The sequence below is a fragment of the Lotus japonicus genome, chromosome 1 (assembly GCF_012489685.1).
Source record: "Lotus japonicus ecotype B-129 chromosome 1, LjGifu_v1.2".
Lineage (NCBI taxonomy): Eukaryota > Viridiplantae > Streptophyta > Magnoliopsida > Fabales > Fabaceae > Lotus > Lotus japonicus.
In genome coordinates, this window is record NC_080041.1 from 12,977,025 (window position 1) to 12,996,481 (window position 19,457).

The 19,457-nt window shown below is 37.9% G+C and overlaps 1 protein-coding gene and 1 pseudogene across 1 annotated transcript; one reads left to right on the top strand and one right to left on the bottom strand.

Moving 5' to 3' along the window:
* Positions 1–1,678: 1,678 nt before the first annotated feature.
* On the bottom strand, positions 1,679–3,198 carry LOC130733708 (uncharacterized). Its single transcript, XM_057585950.1, has 3 exons — positions 2,825–3,198; positions 2,038–2,308; positions 1,679–1,948 (listed from the first exon to the last, which is right to left on the bottom strand). Exons 1-3 carry the CDS (start codon positions 3,152–3,154, stop codon positions 1,824–1,826), a joined length of 726 nt encoding a protein of 241 aa, XP_057441933.1. The 5' UTR covers positions 3,155–3,198; the 3' UTR covers positions 1,679–1,823.
* A 3,655-nt stretch (positions 3,199–6,853) lies between these two features.
* LOC130731615 (uncharacterized) lies at positions 6,854–9,111 on the top strand (annotated as a pseudogene).
* Positions 9,112–19,457: the final 10,346 nt, after the last annotated feature.

The window sequence follows — 19,457 nt, forward strand, 5'->3', positions numbered from 1 at the left end:
TCCTCCCCACTTTTCACAGGCTCTCCCTCACATGATATTTCAGTGTCAGGAGCAACAACACAATACTCATCACACTCCCCATGATTGGTTGGTTTCAATATTTCAATGACCTTGAAATCTACACTTACTGATCTTCTTGCATACATAGTTATGAAACTCTGCGATTTTGGAATGTCTTCAATGCAAAAGAGGAACTACTCACATGATTATTCAAACATATGGAACTATGAATAAGAGGAACTACTCACCAATATTAGTTCTTGTTAACACAGTGGCACCAATAACATCCGGCGAAAGATCATTAACTATGAGGTGAGTTCCATTGCATAACCTAGACGACTGATCTATATTCCTCAATAACATTATTGGAGCCCCGCCTTTAAACTCAACTTGTGATTTGGAATTCCATAGCACTTTATATCATTTAAAAACTTAGAAGTAAACCACTCTGAGTGTATCTCTGAATCCGCATCAAACCTGGAAGCTGTATCTGAACTAAAGTATTCTTTTGGTTCACCCGGAATTAAGCTCAGCATAAAATCATTCATCATCTCAACTGATTCAAGAATCAGACACAATATGCATCTCTATTCAAAAAAACTTGAATACACGGATCATTCAACAATTATTGGCTCAAACCTATAGACGCGTTCCCTTCGCACAAAAGCATGAATTTTGGATCCTTGTTCAAAGAAGTATAGAATAAGTTTAGATTCACATGAAAAGAACTTAAGAATTTGATTAAAACAATAAATCTATCAAACCTTACGATCCATTAAGACCATGTTCATATACAGCAGAAGCCTGGATCCATCGTTGCTTGGAACAAACCATCTATGTACCACTTTAGCAACGATTGTGACACAACGAGACAAATGTTTCGTTATGTTTGAAATAGGTAAATAGGTCATGACAACGTGGGAAAGGAGAGGAATGAATTGCGTTCACAGAAGAGGAATGAATTGCGTTCATAATGTACTAATATATTGCTTTGTGAACACAATTTATTACTCTTCATTGAACGCAATTCATTCCTCTCCTTTCCCACGTTGTCATGGCCTATTTACCTATCTTAGACATAACAAAAGAATCGCCCCGTTGTGCCACAATCGTTGCTAAAGTGGTACATAGATGGTTTGTTCCAAGCAACGATGGCTCCAGGCTTCCACTGTATATGCACATGGACTTAATGGATAATAAGGTTTGATAGATTTATGGTTTTAATCAATTTCTTAAGTTCTTTTCATGTGAATCTAAACTTATTCTAGGCTTCTTTGAACAGAGATCCAGAATTCATGCTCCTGTGCGAAGGGAAATCAGAGACATTTATCATATTGAAACGGAGAAGGGGGCGTCGATTAAGTTGCGGTGGCGATTAGGAAACGGTGATGAGGATTGGATGAAGGTGGAGAGGAGAAGGCGGAGATGAGAGGATGAAGGAGAGAAGACGAAATATTGGGGCATTACCATCAACCTCTCACCAGCCCTAGTATATCATAAGGCATTGCAGAATTTTAAATTTTGAAATTCTAAAACAATGGTTGTATCAAAAGCTGAGATAGGAAACAACGAATTTCATAACCACAGACACAGTTTAGTTGCACTACTTAACACCAAATTGAACATATCAGCAGACATAGAGGAGTTAAAATTCAGAAACAAAAGTTGCATCAAAAGCTAGACAAGAAAATAATCAATTTCACAATTACACAGCATACATTGTACAAAGTAAACGACTTTTAAATTGTGGTTAAAACTTACAAAATTTTGTATGCTGTTCATCCCTAATGTTCACCCAGACAAAGAATATCGTATAAAACAACCTATGTCTTTGCGTCTGGCTTTAAACCTTGACATATCAAATAGATCTCTCTTGATGAAGGCCTTGTGGCTTTAGGCCTCAGCCACGATGACTTTCTAAATAATGGTTTACAAATCTGACTGATTTCTGCAGCAGAAAAATTCAAAGAGATTAAATAAACACATTACGCAACCAAATCAGCTGGAATAAAACTAGTCTTGAGAAAAATGAACCACCTTTGGAATCTTCACTCTCCAAAAGCTTTATAATAAGGTTCCCTCCAACTCGCAAGACTCCCTTATCATCTGAACCAGATGGATCATCAACACTTTGCTCCTCCCGAATATAATCATCATCATCAGCTGAAGCTTGAACAGAAGAAGCAGCACTGCCGACAGCCAAATCCAATGCTCGCATTCCTAGCTCAACTGACAAAGCCGCATCTTTAGTTGTGACTCCAGAAACCGATGGACACATGTCTGAAAGTATCACAGAAAACCCTTTTTGCTGCAGAAAATAAATCACCAAAAACAGCTTCTAAGCCAAGATAGACAGATATAACAAGACAAAATACAAAAACCAATCATCCAAAAAAACACCCTCATGTAAAATCAATTTTTTAATGGCTAGTTTAGCATCATGCACCCAGAAAGCATTGAGATTTGGATTAGTTCAACTTTTGTCATTAAACCCATGTGCCAGAATGGCTAATTCAGTATATACACCAACAAAGTATTGAGATTTGGATTGATTCAACTCTTTTCATTAGACCCATGTGCCAGAATAGTCAGTATCATGCACCCAGAAAGCAATGAGATTTGGATTAATTAATCTTTTTTCATTAGACCCAAGTGCCAGAAATGAATAATTCTGTAATTCAGTATTATGCACCCAGAGAGTATAGAAATTTGAATTAATTCAACTCTTTTTATGAGACCCATGTGGCAAAAATGGCTAATTCAGCATCAATAACCAAGAAAGCAATGAGATTTAGATGAATGAACAAATGGGGTATTGAGTTACCTTGGGAGAGAGAGCTCGGAGCTGGTGTTTGGAGAGGGTCATAACATCAGCGGCAATGGTGTGGACCCTTGAATCGCAGTGAACAGGGGGAACCTTGACCTTCTTAACGTCGATGCCGAGGACGGAGCCACCGTGCTGGAGTGGACCCAGGCTCTGACAAGCGACCTGAAGCCATGAACCGGGAGCGCAACCAAGGTCAAGAACAGAGGAGCCGGACTTGATGATGTTGCTGTGCTTCTGAATTTGAAGCAGCTTGAAGGCGGAGCGAGCCACGTAGCCAAGGCGTTGAGCCTCCTTGTAGTAGAAATCCGGTGCTCCACTCGCACCCATGTCTCTCCATTCACTGAGAAACGACCACAAGGGGTGAGGTAGGGTTTAAGGTTTTTGTTCTTTTAGAAGAAGGGTTTAAGGTTAGGAAAGTAACCAAAAAAAAAAGCCCAAAAAAGAAAAACTACAATTTCTATATTTTACATAATTTAATTATTCCAAAAAGTTGACCAATAATGTATTTAATTTATTTAAGAGAATTTTAGTGTTAATGTTAATGTTTTCTGTTTCTCTTCGCAAGCTGATTAGTCACGGAACTCGTCGCTCAATCTTATGATTAGATAACTGAGTTGTCTACATCTAGCTCATGATTACATAACTTTGACCTATAAAGTGTTGAAGGACGTAGCACTAACAAAACTCCTAGCTTGAATCGCCCAACCAACACCTCATGAATCGAGATGATGATCAGACCATTTGGAAGTCAAAGATCACCACACCCTCACTCTAGGACATTGTAAAGTGACACTTTTCGCTAAGTAAGAAAGCAAGAAAGCTATCCACAAGACACAAGAAATATCAAGAGTCGTGACACAAGTCCGACCGTGCAAATGATCATCGAATAATATCAAAATGTTTCTCAATGTATTTTCTGACAAAACCTCACTCAAGGGTAAGCTTAGTATTGGAAAAAGTCAAGATCCACTACCCATCAACTTTGTCGGAAGGACAATCGACCTAGAGGATCTAAGGGTTGGCCGTGTAGTACGATGAGTTAAGGAACGCGGGCGGCACTGACATATCCTTAAAACCTCCAATGCCTATCTATATAAGAAACCACACCACCAGGTACACATCATCTTCTTTCAATTTAACTCTACTCATTTTCTCTTTGATGACTTGAACATCATAATGTCTTTGCAGGTTTCATTGACTGAGGATCCAACTTCATGCAAAAGCTCACTCAACAGAGGAGTCTCACCATACAATCAGATCCACCACAGTTGAAAGTGACACGATTTTATCAATCTTCTACTTTTTTTTTTCTCCAACGGAAAACAAGACAGAAAGAAAAGCAACTAACTAATAGAAAATGAGTCCCTCATAAAAAAATACCTCCCTACTTAATGTATTCAATTATTTTTTTTACATCAACGCTAAAATAAACAGGTCACCAAACTAGCTTGAAGCTTCTCAAAAAAGAGGTACTGGTAATCCTCAAATAAGACCAAGTGCAATGGTATGTTGAGAGAGAGGTTGAATGTTGTTGAGGGTTTGTAGTGGTTGTTGAGGTTTTGATGAAGATGAGGTGGAGGAGAGAAGAGTTGAGAGTGTTCAACAAAGTTGAGAGGGCTGCCCGGCGCCACGTGGCGCGATGCGTGTGGTCACGCCAGGCGCGTGCACCACACGCGCTGACAGGGCGCGTCTGTGCCAGTGGAAAGAGAGAGAAACGGCGGGAGTGATAGGATAAAGGACGCATGGCACAGTCTGATTCGTTGGCCGGATTTTTTTTTAAATCTTTTAAACTCAATTATTTTGTTGAAAAAAAAAATTTAACCAAAATTCATAACTTTTTTTCCTCTATAAATAGAGACTTTGTTCGTTTAATTTGGACACAGAAAAAAAAAACCAAGTTTTTCACCTTCTTATTATCTTTCTCACCATCTTATTATCTTTCTATTAGCCTTTGTTTTGAAATGGATCCCAACAATTACCATTTCAACATCCAGAATTCTTCTAACTACCCATATAACTACCAAAATCTCAACAATTATCAAGATCCAAATCAATTTTCCAACCCACGTCCTCAAAATCCCAACAATTATCAAGATCCAAATCAATTTTCCAACCCACGTTCTCAAAACATACATAATTTTGGTTTTGCACCAAATTTGAACCAGTCATCCTTTCATCCATCTTATGGATCTATGAGATATCCATCTCAAACACCCCCGTTTAGTGGTTATATGCCAATGGTGAATGAAAATTTTTCGAGTGTTGATGCACTTGAATTTCCCGAATTTTCAACACAAATGACTCTCGGTGGCATGACAGCTGCTAATCAAGTCACTCCAAATCAAGAGGATTCAACTCCTAAGAGCAAGAAAACCTCGTCACCAGCATGGAACACTGCACAAAATTTGGTGCTAATTAGTGGGTGGATTAAATGTGGAACAAGCAGTGTTGTCGGGAAAAACCAGAAAGAAGAAACATTTTGGAGAGATATTGCTGAGTATTGTAATGAGCATTGCTCATTCGATCCTCCGCGCGATGGAGTTGCATGCCGAAACCGTTGGAATTATATGAACAAAATACTGGATAAATGGATTGACGCTTATGATGGCGCTAAGAGTTCGCAAGGAAGCGGTTGGTCGGAGAATGATGTTTTGGCAAAAGCGCAGAAATTATTCGCAAGTGGGAAGAATGTTCAATATACTTTGATGGAAGAATGGCACGCTCTCCGTGATCCACCACGTTTTTGTAGTCAAGTAGGAGGAAATGGTGGCTCAGGAAGTAGTGGATCTAAGAGATCTCACGAGAGTGATGCATGTGGCTCAAACTCTATAGGATCAATTCCTCGTCCAATGGGTATGGAGGCAGCTAAAAAAAAGAGTAAAAAGAAAAGTAGAGAAGCTGCCTTGGAGGAGGTGGACAAAGATTGGGATGAATTCAAACAATTCAAGGAGAAAGAGCTTGAACGATTGGAGAAGATAGCATCGGTGCAACAAGAGACTAATCAATTGATGAAAGACAAGACTCATACTAAGAAAATCAATTTGTATCTAAAGCTAAGTTCTGAAGAGCATCTCGATGACCGTAAGAAAGAGCTATTGAAGAAGTTGTCCCAAGAGCTATTTGGAAATTAATTTCAATCGAGTATTTGTCTGTATTCGGTCAAACTTGTCAGTGGTGTCAAGTCTGTAGTGTTTGCTTTAATAATTTGTCAATGGTGTCAAGTATGTAGTGTTTGCTTTGATAATTTGTCAGTGTTGTCAAGTCTGTAGTGTTTGCTTTAATAATTTGTCAATGGTGTCAAGTTTCAGTAGTGTTTGGCTTTAATGTATGGGTAACTGTGTTTGAATATGTACCGTTCAATTCGAATCTAGTCATTTTCTGATAATTAACTCTAGTTGATAACTTATTTCAAATTTGTCAGTGGTGTCAAGTCTGTAGTGTTTGCTTTAATAATTTGTCAGTGGTGTCAAGTTTCAGTAGTGTTTGGTTTTAATGTATGGGTAACTGTGTTTGAATATGTACCACTCAAGTCGAATCTAGTCCTTTTCCGATAATTAACTCGAGTTGATAACTTATTTCAAATCTGACAGTGGTGTTAAGTCTGTAGTGTTTGCTTTAATAATTTGTCAATGGTGTCAAGTTTTAGTAGTGTTTGACTTTAATGTATGAGTAACTGTGTTTGAATATGTACCACTCAATTCGAATCTAGTCCTTTTCCTATAATTAACTCTACTTGAAAACTTATTTCAAATCCGACAGTGGTGTCAAGTCTGTAGTGTTTGCTTTAATAATTTGTCAGTGGTGTCAAGTCAGTAGTGTTTGACTTTAATGTATGGGTTATTGTGTATGAATATGTACCACTCAATTCGAATCTAGTCCTTATCCGATTATTAACTCTAGTTGATAACTTATTTCGAATCCATCAGTGTCCACCATTCAATGTACTTATTATATATATGGATTCATAGATCCATTGATGTACCAATATCCCAAATCTCTTCCAATCTACTTCAAATTTCACAACAAATGGATCCATCTGAATATCCTTTTGATATGGCAACATACCTTCAAAATAGTCAACTTGAAGAAACTTATATACTCAACTGATTTAGAGAGCGTCGAAACAAAATATTGGAAGATAGTGCACCTCGTAGTAGAAAATATGTCAGTAGAGATCATGCAGCGGAAAACCAAAGGCTAATTGACGACTACTTTGCCAATTAGCCTACATATGACGATGCAATGTTTCGTCGTCGGTACCGGATGCAAAAACATGTTTTTCTTCGAATCGTTGCGGACCTTTCAAGTAGTGATAACTACTTCACCCAGCGAGTTGATGCAGCCAGTAAAGAAGGTATATCACCCTTAGCAAAATGTACCACAGCAATGCGAATGTTAGCATATGGTGTGGCAGCAGATGCAGTCGATGAGTACATCAAAATAGGAGGTACTACAACACTGGAGTGTTTACGTAGATTCTGTAAAGGAATCATACGATTGTATGAGCAAGAGTACCTTAGAGCACCAACCGAAGATGACCTGTAAAAAATACTACATGTTAGTGAAATGCGGGGGTTCCCAGGCATGATCTGGAGTATTGACTGCATGCACTGGGAGTGGAAAAATTGTCCTAAAGCATGGGAAGGTCAATTTGCTAGAGGGGATAAGGGAACCACAACAGTTATTCTTGAAGCAATCGCAACTCATGATCTATGGATCTGGTAGGGGTGTCCAGCGGTCGGGTACGGGCGGGTTCGGGCCAATATTGTCGGATCCGATCGGTTTAAACAACCAAACAAGCACAACCGCCACCGTCCGGCCAGTATGATCGGATTTATCGGGTTCGGTCTTGTCGGGTCTCGGGCGTATACGGTCGGTTGCTCGGTTGAGAGAGAAAAAAAAAACAGAGTATAGAACAGAGGGCACAGAGGAGAAACACATGAATTTTTCATTGATATTTTGCATTACAATAACAAAGAAACCTCAATACAACAAATAGAAGAGGAAAATCAACAGAAAAATCGCATGGAAGGGTTCACACTTGCAGATCAAGCACCTTCGACCTTGATGAGACCGATCTGAGCGCCGCTGTAGATGGAGAGGCTGCAGAACTCCGGATTCGACCTCGTAGGTTCTATTTTGACAAGAAGAAGAGAACATCAACGGTGTCTATGTCAACAGCGGGGTGAAGAGAAGAGGAGAGAAGAGAATGACTGAGAGGTTATCTATGAGAGGGGAAGAGAAGAGACATGGCGGTGGTGGTGGCGGTTGGGTGGGGTGGGGTGGTGGCGGTTGGGTGGGGGTGGGGGTGGTGCAGAGTGGCGGCTAGGGTTTCTGAAGATGAGAAGGGAAAAGTGATGGAGGCTAGGGTTAAATGAAAGCTGGTGAGGGTTAAATGTTGTTTAAATGGGCCGGGTTTCAATTTGTTTTTTTTTTTACCCAGACCTCTCTCTTTCTCACTCAAATTGGGCTGGGCTAGGCTACAGTTTTTTTTTTAAACTACTTCGGTCGGTTCGGTCGGTTTTGAGCCCAAACCGAAACCGAAACCGACCGAACCAAACCACAATAAACCGGTTTTTTTCAACCGAGTGACCCGAAAACCGGCCCGACCGGCCCGTTTTCATGAAAATTGGCTCGGTTTAGCCGGGTCCGGTTCGGGCCGGTTCACCCTGGACAGGCCTAGGATCTGGCATGCCTTTTTTGGATGTCCGGGAACTTTGAACGATATAAACGTTCTAGGTCGGTCACCAGTTTTTGATGACGTGGAATAGAGAAATGCTCCAAGTGTGAATTTCTTTGTGAATCAACGTCCCTATAATATGACATACTATCTAGCTGATGGTATCTACCCTTCTTATCCAACTTTCGTCAAATCGATTAGACTTCCTCAAAGTGAACCCGATAAGTTATTTGCAAAATATCATGAGGGATATCGGAAGGACATCGAACGTGCATTTGGAGTGCTTCAAGCTCGTTTTAAAATCATCCGTGAACCAACTCGTTTGTGGGACATAGCGGATTTGGGTATCATTATGAGGTCATGCATCATATTACATAATATGATTGTTGAGGATGAACGAGATTCATATGCTCAATGTTGGACCGATTTTGAGCAATCTGGGGAAGGTGGATCTAGTACACCGCAACCATACTCGACGGAGGTGTTACCCGCTTTTGCAAATCATGTGCGTGCTAGATTCGAGTTGCGTGATTCAAATGTTCATCACGAACTGCAAGCAGATCTAGTGAAGCACATATGGGCAAAGTTTGGAAATGTTTCATGATTGAAGATTATTTGTATCGTACTAATTACGTTATTTGTGTGTTGTGTGCTTAGTTTGTTGTCTTGCATTTTAAGTTAAGAAAATAAAATAAATTATTGTGTGCTTAGTTTGTTGTCTTCCAATTTAAGTTAAGGAAATAAAATAAATTATTGTCTATATTTAAAAAAAAATTAAATTGTTAAGTTTTTATTGTTTTAATTTAATTTAAATCGATAATTGTAATTTTATGTAAATAATAAAAACAAAAATATAAAATTAAATAAAAATATGAAATAAAAAAGTGGTGGGGTAGGGTGTTGGTGTTGAATGAAAAACCATTGGAGTGGGTAAAAGTTTAATGAATGTTGAATTGGAGAGAGAAGATGATGTGGAGTGTTGGAAAGAGAAAAAGTGGTGTTGAGAGTGTGTAAATTAAACAAACCATTGTACATGGTCTAAAAGAGAGACAATGTAGGAGGATGTTGATGAAACACCAAGCTCATCACATCTCTCCCCTCTGTTCTTAGCTTAGTAATCCACCACCCATCCCGCAAAGTATGCTGCAAAGACACTTGTCAGTTGTCAATCTTGCCTCATCAACTTAAAAATCAAACTGAGTATAGAAGCATAATGAATTAGTGATGGAACATAGGAACATTCCTGTTGAGATTTGGCTCATTATATTTTGGGCTAAAATCTTTAGTTTATTAGGATTTGATTTAATGTGGATTGTAAAAGGTTTTAAGGGATTGTTATAGGATTTATTAGGATTTTATTGTAAAATAGAGATCAATAGAATCTACTATAAATAGGATAACAATGTAACCCTAAAAGTTGTACTTGGTACCACATGCTTCATGCCACAAGTAATACAAAGGAGCTATAGCTACTCCATAGCCGCAGAGGTAGGCAATTAGGCCAAACTGCGTGACCAAAGATGTTGTGTGTTTTATCTATGATTTCTCGCTCCACTACTTCGTGCAATCGAGGTGCTTGAATCCCCTACAAGTGGTATCAGAGCCGATGGTTCGTGGGACCATGGTAACGACTGGACAACTTCCGCAAAGGGGCCGATGGTTAGTAACCATGGTAACGGCCGGGTAACTTATGCGGAGGGGCCGATGGTTAGTAACCAACCATAGTGACAGCTGATATCTTCCGCTGCGAAGGGAGGTCAACAAGGATTGCAGAAGTCGTTGTGAGAGGAGAAACCGACGGATCAGAAAGACACGGAACAAGATGGAGATCTATCTACTTTCAAGAGGCGATGGTCACGCCAGCAAAGGAGAAGTGGATGGATGCCAAGGTGGAGGAGTGAAGCAACAGGGTGTTGAGCAAGGTGGAGTTCAATCCCAGAAATCAGAATCAGGAAACTAAAGCAGCAGATCTTCATATGGGGAGTCCGGAATTCGCCAAGGTGGAGATTGTTGAGATTTGACTCATTATATTTTTGGTTAAAATCTTTAGTTTATTAGGATTTGATTTAATATGGATTGTAAAAGGTTTTAAGGGATTGTTATAGGATTAATTAGGATTTTATTGTAAAATAGAGATCAATAGAATCCACTATAAATAGGATAACAATGTAACCCTAAAAGTTGTACTTGGTACCACATGTTTCATGCCACAAGTAATACAAATGAGCTATAGCTACTCTATAGCCGCAGAGGTAGGCAATTAGGCCGAACTGCATGACCAAAGATGCTATGTGTTTTATCTATGATTTCTCGCTCTACTACTTCGTGCAATCGAGGTGCTTGAATCCCCTACAATTCCCCTTAAGAAGGAAAATAACCAACATCGAAACAGTGTGAACAACAATACGTCAAAACTCCCACTCCCAGTAAATCCGCAATTAAGCTGACATAATTAAATATATAAACACTACTAATTAGAAACATCCAACAAAGTAGGCTTAAAGGGTCCAAAGGCCCCTGAGATTACAAAGGGAATCAAATCCAGGACTTGAAAAATTTTCGCATCAAATTAAGTCCCTAAGAAATTTTTTTTAATTCAATTAAGGACAAAGTGTGTCTGATGCTGAAGTGGCTTCAATTTTAGCCTACTCAGCTTTTCCACGTGGCATTTTAAATTTTTTTAATTGAAAAAATTCCTAAAACTTAATTTTTTAAATCCAACTCATATATTAAAGCATAAATAAAAAATAAAATCTCTAATGTAAATAAAAACCTAAATCTAAAAATAAAACAAAACACTCCCTGCAACCTTCCTCACCTCTTCAACCTCCACCATTGAAAATCCATAACCACACCAAAAATTCAGAATCCAGAAACAAGACCCCAACCCACCTCAACACCTCCAAACCCACGCACCACGATTATTTACCCACCCCAAATTTCATCTTCTTTGGCCAACAACTAGCAAAACTGAAACCCACCCCAACCACCACACCCAACCCTTTTTTGCTGTCATTGCCAAACCCAAGCTCTCCTTGCTGCACCTTTGTCATCTCCTTGCATCAATTTGTCCGGATATGCTTCGATCTGGGCTGGATCTAGGTTGGTGAGGTGAGACCGAACTCGAATTTGCATGTGGATTGAGGGTGGTGGGGTTCTGGTTGTCTGGTTGTATGGGTTTGTTGGGTGGGTGAGGGTGGGGAAGAAGAAGAAGAAAAATGGGTTTTTTGGGAGTTGAGGAAGAAGATAACAGTTGTTGGGGTTGAGGATGAAGATTTGTGAATTGTTAGTAAAACCCTAGATTTGTATTGTTTGATGTTGAAGGGATTGTTAATTTCTTGTTGGGTTTGATGTTTTTTGTTATTATTAGATTAGGTTATTATGTAGGTAATTATTTAGTTAAGAGATTTTATTTAAATTAGGGATTTATTAAGTTTTTAAATTTTTTTCCACTTAAATAAATGAGTTGGAATTAAAAAAATAAAATTTTTAATTAAAAAATAATTATAAAAGCCACGTGGTAAAAGTGACTAGGATAAAATTGAGCTGTGGCAACATTTGACCTTAATTGAATTAAAAAAAATTTCTTAGGGACTCAATTTGATGCGAAAATTTTTCAGATCCTGGATTTGATTCCCTTTGTAATCTCAGGGGCCTTTGAACCCTTTAAGCCGCCAACAAAGTAAAAGGAAACAGTAAACGGATTAATAGAGAGATAATAACAAGGAGAATGTTTCCCATTTTCCTAGTTATGCTATCATGTCCTTTTGACATTTCTATTTACATACATGAAATTGCATTACAAAAAACCAATTAAGTTCATGTCAGAAGAATCTTATTCCCTCGAATCAGTTACAAATGCCAACCTTGTTGCCATTTTGGTGAGGTTATTACATGAAATTGAATCCAAATGTGCATGTATGTTTTCCAAAGTTACAAGTCAACAATGGTAATTTCTTTCTACATAATCACAAGTGCTTGGGTACCATCAACACCGTGTCTTTCAGCTGAAGCTTCTGTGATCTTTATGGTTCCACCTTGATGCTTGACAATGTGGTGGTGAGACCAGAAAGCATGAGCAGCCAAAACTCTGTCCAAGAGCTCCTGGGGAACTAGTTGTCCTCTCCTTTGTTGAGGCGATATTTTTGCAGTATGCACTAATGTTTTCCATTTATCCTGCACAAAAAGTCATTAGCAATCAAACCATGCTAACATTAATACATGTGCCTGTGATTTGATAACCAAAAGGGTTAAAAACTATAACCGTCCCTGAACTTTGAGCGAGATTTGAAAATTGTCCCTCGCCGGAATATTATCTGAAAATCATCCTCAGACTTTCAAAAACAAATTGGACCCGTCCCTCCGGCCACCATAGCTCCGGCTAGTCGCTTATGTGGCATTTTTTATTATTATGTGTAATTTTTTATTATTATTTAAAATTAAAAAAAATCCTAATTTTTTTATTTAACCCAATTACCCTAAATTAAGCCCCCTAAATCCCAAATTAACCCTAAACCCCCTTTGATTCCCTAAATCTCTAATTAACTCTAAAACAACAATCAAACCCACCACCCCCAATCTCACCAACCCAGAACCCATACCCACAACCACCACACCCACGAACCACAGCACAAACTCACCACCCCCAACCTCACCAACCTAGAAACTCACACCCTCCACCAGAGCAGAAACCGACCACCCTTACTCCCACCACCCACAACCACCACACCCACACACCACAGCACAAACCCACCACCCCCAACCTCACCAACCCAGAAACTCATACCCACCACCAGAGCAGAAACCGACCACCCTTACTCCCACAGAGCAGAAACCGACCACCCTTACTCCCACCACCCCAAACCTCCTCAGATCAAAGAAGCAAAGCAAAAAACCCAAAACCCAAGAAGAAGAAGAAGAAGATAGGAACATGAATAGGACCAGAACGCAGGAAAAAAGAGGGAGAAGGAAAGAAGAAGAAGAAGAAGAAAAGATAAACACGAAGAGGAAGGAGAAGAACAAAACGCAGGAAAAAGGGGAAGGATTTGAGCAATTACAGTAGAGGAAGGAGAAGAAGGAATAAGAACAGAAGAACAAGATGAGAAACACTAACAGGAGAAGATGATTAGAAACACGCACATGAGAAGAAGATGGTATTTGGGGATTTAGGTTAGGGATTAAGGAGATTTTGTTTTATTAATATTTTTGTTTTTTAATCATTAAAAATCTAATTTGAAATTAAAAAAAAAATACACGTCATCTCATTAATTGACGTGGAATGTCACATAAGTGGCTTGCCGGAGCTATGGTGGCCGGAGGGACGAGTCCAATTTGTTTTAGAAAGTCTGAGGATGGTTTTCAGATAATTTTTCGGAGAGGGACAGTTTTCAAATCTCGCTCAAAATTCAGGGACGGTTATAGTTTTTAACCCTAACCAAAATAACAGCAAAAATCTAATTATTGTAAAATATATTCAAGGCTTAAAGGGTCCAAAGGCCCCTGAGATTACAAAGGGAATCAGTTCCAGGACCTAGAAAATTATTTCATCAAATTGGGTCCCTAAATTTTTTTTTTTTAATTCAATTAAAGCCAAATCCCAATTTGGTCCTAGTCTTCAGTGACACCTGGCTTTTTAAATTATTTTTTAATTAAAAAATATTAAAAATTAATTTTTAATACCAAGTCATCAAAATAATCAGAAAAAAAAAATCTTAATAAAAACCTAATCTAATAATCCTAAACTAAACAACCTAATAATCTAATAAACCTAATTTAAAAATCTAATCTTCAACACCATCATCTTCATCATTCTCATCTTCAACACCCAACACCTTCATCTTCTAAACCCAGCAACATCCACCCCACCTGCAACCTCAACATCCACCTCCAACACCATCCCCAAACCTCAACCTCCAACCCCCACCCCCAAACGGTCAAACCAAAACTCCACCCAACCCCCAACTCCACCTGCAACCGAAACCCCATCCCCACCCCCACCTGCAACTGAAACCTCCACCCCCACCCCCACCCGAAACCAAAACCCCAAATCCCCAAATCCACCACCAGGCGATGCAAGGAGAAGGAGTGATCGAGAGAGAGAGAAAGAAAATCCCAACCTCCATGAGTCCCAAAACCCCGATTTGGATCTGACGAAGGAAGGACAGACATATCTGGATCGAAGAAGGAAGGTTCGACCTCCTCACTCTCGATGACTTTCGAATCAGATCGCCGTCAGAGTATGTTGGAGCGGCGTTGGAGAAGATGGTGACGGACGGTGGTTAGGGTTCCATTTTTTCCTCTGCTCTTTGTCGTTTCTGGAAGCGGTGGTGGTGCGGCGGTGCTCGCTGGGGTCAGGGGAGAGGAGCTCGCGGTCGTGGTTTTCAAGGTGGTGCTGGTTCGTTCATGGTGGCTCTCATGGGAAGAAGAAGACGCGGTGATGATGGTGTGGCTTCCTCGTGGTGGCTTGCGAGTTGCGACAGAGGAAGCAAGAGGAACGGTGGTGGTGGCAGCCTTCATGAGAAGGAGAGGAAAGTGTGGTGATGGTAATTCACGTTGAAAGGAAGAAGGAAAGTGGGTGATGTTGGTGCTGTGTTCTTCTGGGAAAAGAAACGAAGAAGTAGATTAGGGATTAGATTAAGTTTTGGAATTAGATTAGGGATTTTATTAAGTTTTTTAATTTTTTTTTTCTACTTAAATAACTGAGTTGGAATAAAAAAATAAAGTTTTTTTATTTTTTAATTAAAAAAAAATAATAAATGTCAAGTGGAATTGGTGACTAGGACAAAATTGAGTTGTGGCAACATTTGACCTTAATTGAATTAAAAAAAAAAATTTAGGGACCCAATTTGATGAAATAATTTTCTAGGTCCTGGAACTGATTCCCTTTATAATCTCAGGGGCCTTTGGACCCATTAAGCCTATATTCAATGCAAATGTTTCAATTTTTTAATGATGCAACTAATAGCACGTTTGAAAATCACTTCACAGTTGATTCTTAAGACAAAATTAATTCTGTGAAGAAGCTGTTATAGTAACTTTTGGGTGCCAGAATTGATTCTTATGAAAATTAAGTTAACTCAAACTTGCTTAAAGAGGGACTTTGACATCCACAAATTTAAGCAAAATGCTATGGACAAGATTTATGCTATCAAGAACAAAAACAACTAAAGCCTTCTTCGACTATGCAAAGAAATCTATGGAACTCAAAATCCTAGATGACCCAAAAGAAATTTTGATGTGCTTTTTTCTCTCTAACTCAATAAAGTTTTGATTTTTAATGTCAATTTTCAGAGAAAAATGAAAAAGTTTCAGTTTTCAACATCAAATCCAAACACGCTCAAAGCTTAAACCCTTTATTATATTTCTTTATCCTTTCTTTCTGGTTTTGACCGAACAACCAGAACACCGCTTGAAATGACTTTTATGTCCCTGACAATGCTTGTGTTGTGTAGACGTGGAGCATTCTTATTCATCGTTTCGTCAGCAGAATGTGCCACGTCAGATCGTACCAATGTGTTTGAGCCAATAAGATGAAGGTTGAGAGGATGGCTTTTGCTTTTACAAGCTTTTCTGGTCCATTTTTTTTTCTTCTTTTTGCTATTATTTACTTTTTATAGGATGATAAGTTTGTGGTGGAAAATTCATTGTTTTAATTCTGCATTGTTTAGCTTTTCAAAAAAAAAAATTCTGCATTATTTAAGGATTATTATTTTAGATATTAATAATGCATAATATATACTTTCAAATATGGTAGATACATTGTTAATGCACAAACATTTAATTATTTTTTGTCACATCAAAAAAAATTAATTTAATTAATTTTATGATATTTATATGTTATGTTTAATTAATTTACTATTGAATAATATTATTTGAATTTATTATGTGTATTTATTACATATATGTTTTGATGATCGGTAAAATGACTACTAGGCTCAATGTCGTCCACGACAGCTTGAAGGTCCCACAATTAAGTGGACACCATGTCGGTAAAGCCGAGACGAGTAAAATCGAATCCATCTCATCCAATAGTCAGCCGAGCATTACAAAGTTGTTTACTGCTGGCATCCATATTCTCACAAGTCATACATAAACGCTACCCCAAGGCTCATCCTCTCAAGCATGCCTCTCACCATGCGTATAGATATAGGTTTGCTCATTTATTTACATAAACATTACTCACTTTTATTATCTCATCGTTCATCTATGACCCAGAGCTTCTCTATTTATGCTCTCTTATTGACTTATCCGTTAGAGTATTTTTGTAGATACTTTCCCTGATGTGTTAATTTAAGACCATCGCGGTTTATTGTAGTTTTGTTTAATATATTTCATTATGCTTGAAGACAAAATTGTTGTTAATGATGGAGAGCACAAGAAATTTATTTTGACTAGCTAATAATGGGGTTGTCTAAATGATCCATGATAAAGTTTGAGTTAAATAACCCATCAACCAATCACATTGGAGTTAAGTGAATTGGAATTTCTATATTTTATTTATTAATTTATTTCCAACTCATTTATCTCCAATGTGATTGGATGATGGGTTATTTAACTCAAACTTTATCATGGGTCATTTAGACAACCCTGCTAATAAAAGAGACAAGATCAACAACTGAAAGTAAACTGAGAGATTTCTTTGGTACAAAATTGTTAGAATCCCCCTTAAGGGTTTAATTTGTTTCAAGACCATTGAACAATTTATTTGCAGCATAACGTAAGTGATAACAAAAACGGTAATAAGAATACATTAATCTTATCTTTCAAAAAAAAGAATACATTAATCTTATTAAACTTATTCTAGCTTACTTTATTAGGATTGGTTGATTGTTGTTTTTTGTTAATAATGCTGGAGATAGCTGATAAAAATGCAACTAACTGTCAAAAGCAATTGATTCCACATAAACTAGGATCAAAGTCACTTGTAAATAAACTAGGATCAAAGTCACTTGTAAGGAAAAGAAATGAGATGGTATTGATATGATGTTTTTTGAAATTCATAAATGTAAGTTTGAAACTTCATCTCTTTGCAATTTTGTATTGTCTACGTAAGCAAAGTAACTTGATTAGTCCTTTCATGTTCACTTTCAAAAAAAACTTGATTTGTCCTTATTTAAAATAAAAATATTTTGAGGGACAAAAAACGTAGTAAAATTTTTACAGTCAATTTAGATTCAACCATGACTAAAAAGATATTTAAGCCACAGAGAAAAAAAAAATACACTTTGGAATCAATGTTTGACCAACTAAGAAGTCTTTACTTATGTTAGAGTGCACACATTTTTTCATTGTCATTCAATCCTAGTTTGAAGATGTGGAAAAAACAAAATTTAAATTTAATTATTTAATTGATTTATATGACACTTCAATTCTCTGAAATTTGATTGGTTGATTGTTTAAAATTTTGTTTACACTATCAAATGCATTAAGATTAAACTCTATCACTATTATTAAATTATCTACTTATGAAATTAGATCAAATTAACATCAAGATACATAAAACATATATACCAGTTTTTTAATAATTAACTTCACAAGAACGAAAATGTAAGAAATGAGGTGATTAATTAGTTGAAATGAAACCAAATCCAAAAGAGACTAGCTAGAGAAGAGATAGATTCCATAAGAAGCATGAATATAGCATTGCAATGAAACACGAAAACCACTTGTGAGTTTAATTAGTTTTTGAAGTTGCCACAAGTACAACATTCTTCCTAAACCTAACTAGTACTGCAGTACTACTACTACTGCTCCAGCAAAGAAAACATTGAAGTTCAAATTAAACTACATATATTTTTTTTAAAACAAAAGTCATTATATATAAATAGATAAAAAACTTGGGAACAATCTCTCCCAAATGAGAAAAGAGAACTGAAACCATACATGAATTGAAACTAAGAAAAGACTAAACTAAAACAATTACATAGGAAAGAACTAAAAAGCAGAATTGCACTGATGAAAAAAGCAACACCCAGCAATAAGAATAGGCCCCAAAGTCATGAGCCAATGTTCACCACAACCAATAATCAGCATTCCACCCCACAACAACCAGAAAAGTGCTCAATCTAAGGGCCTCGTAGCAATGTGTAAGAGGAATTGAAAGATCAGTTATATTCTTGGAAAATTCTTGTAAGTTTGGTGAGGCCTAGGCATCACGATAGCTACTCAATTAACTCTTCGTTTAGAAGATGGCATAGCTTGCCAAAGTGTGCACACAACGTGGTCCAAAGTGAAAGGATCTGAAATGGTTACTCTACAGAGACTTAATTCTACCACTCTGAGATGGGACATTGAATCTTTCTATGAAATCCAGCTCTTGTAAATCGAAAGACTGGAGGATAGGCGACTCCATAAAGTGTTTTCCTGCAGCTCCAAGCAAACCTGCAACTCCCTATGCCCACTAGCCCAAATCAGAAGCAGCCAGACCTTTACAATAGGTGACAAAACACATGCCAAAACTGCTTGCATGATGAGAAAAATAAAGGGCATCCTGCAAATCAGAGGCCAGCATGTTCGACTTATATCTCGACCCAAGCCAGAAGAATTTTATTTCATGAATCATCTGTTATGATCCGGAAGCCCCTTGCGCATAAAACTCCTTGAGTCAAAAAATAGCTTCTTCAGAGCCTGCTTTAACACATTTCTTTTCTTCGATTTCCCCAAACCGCTAACGATACCAGTGAGCCAATTTCTCTTCACCGAAATATAGTCTCACCTTCTGTTTGATCTGTGCGCCTGAATTTGTTTCTTGAATCCTTCAATAGCTTCTTCCTCTGAGCAATTGAAAACCACTCCCACTCTAGAACCCACTAGATAAGCCCTTCTGGCCCTAGTGAGAATGCTGTCTTCAGATGATTGAAGATTTTGATCCCCTTCTAACACCTCAGATTCATGCACACTGGTAGCAACAACATGGGTCGAAGAGGCAGCTTGGGGAGCGTGGCTATGATG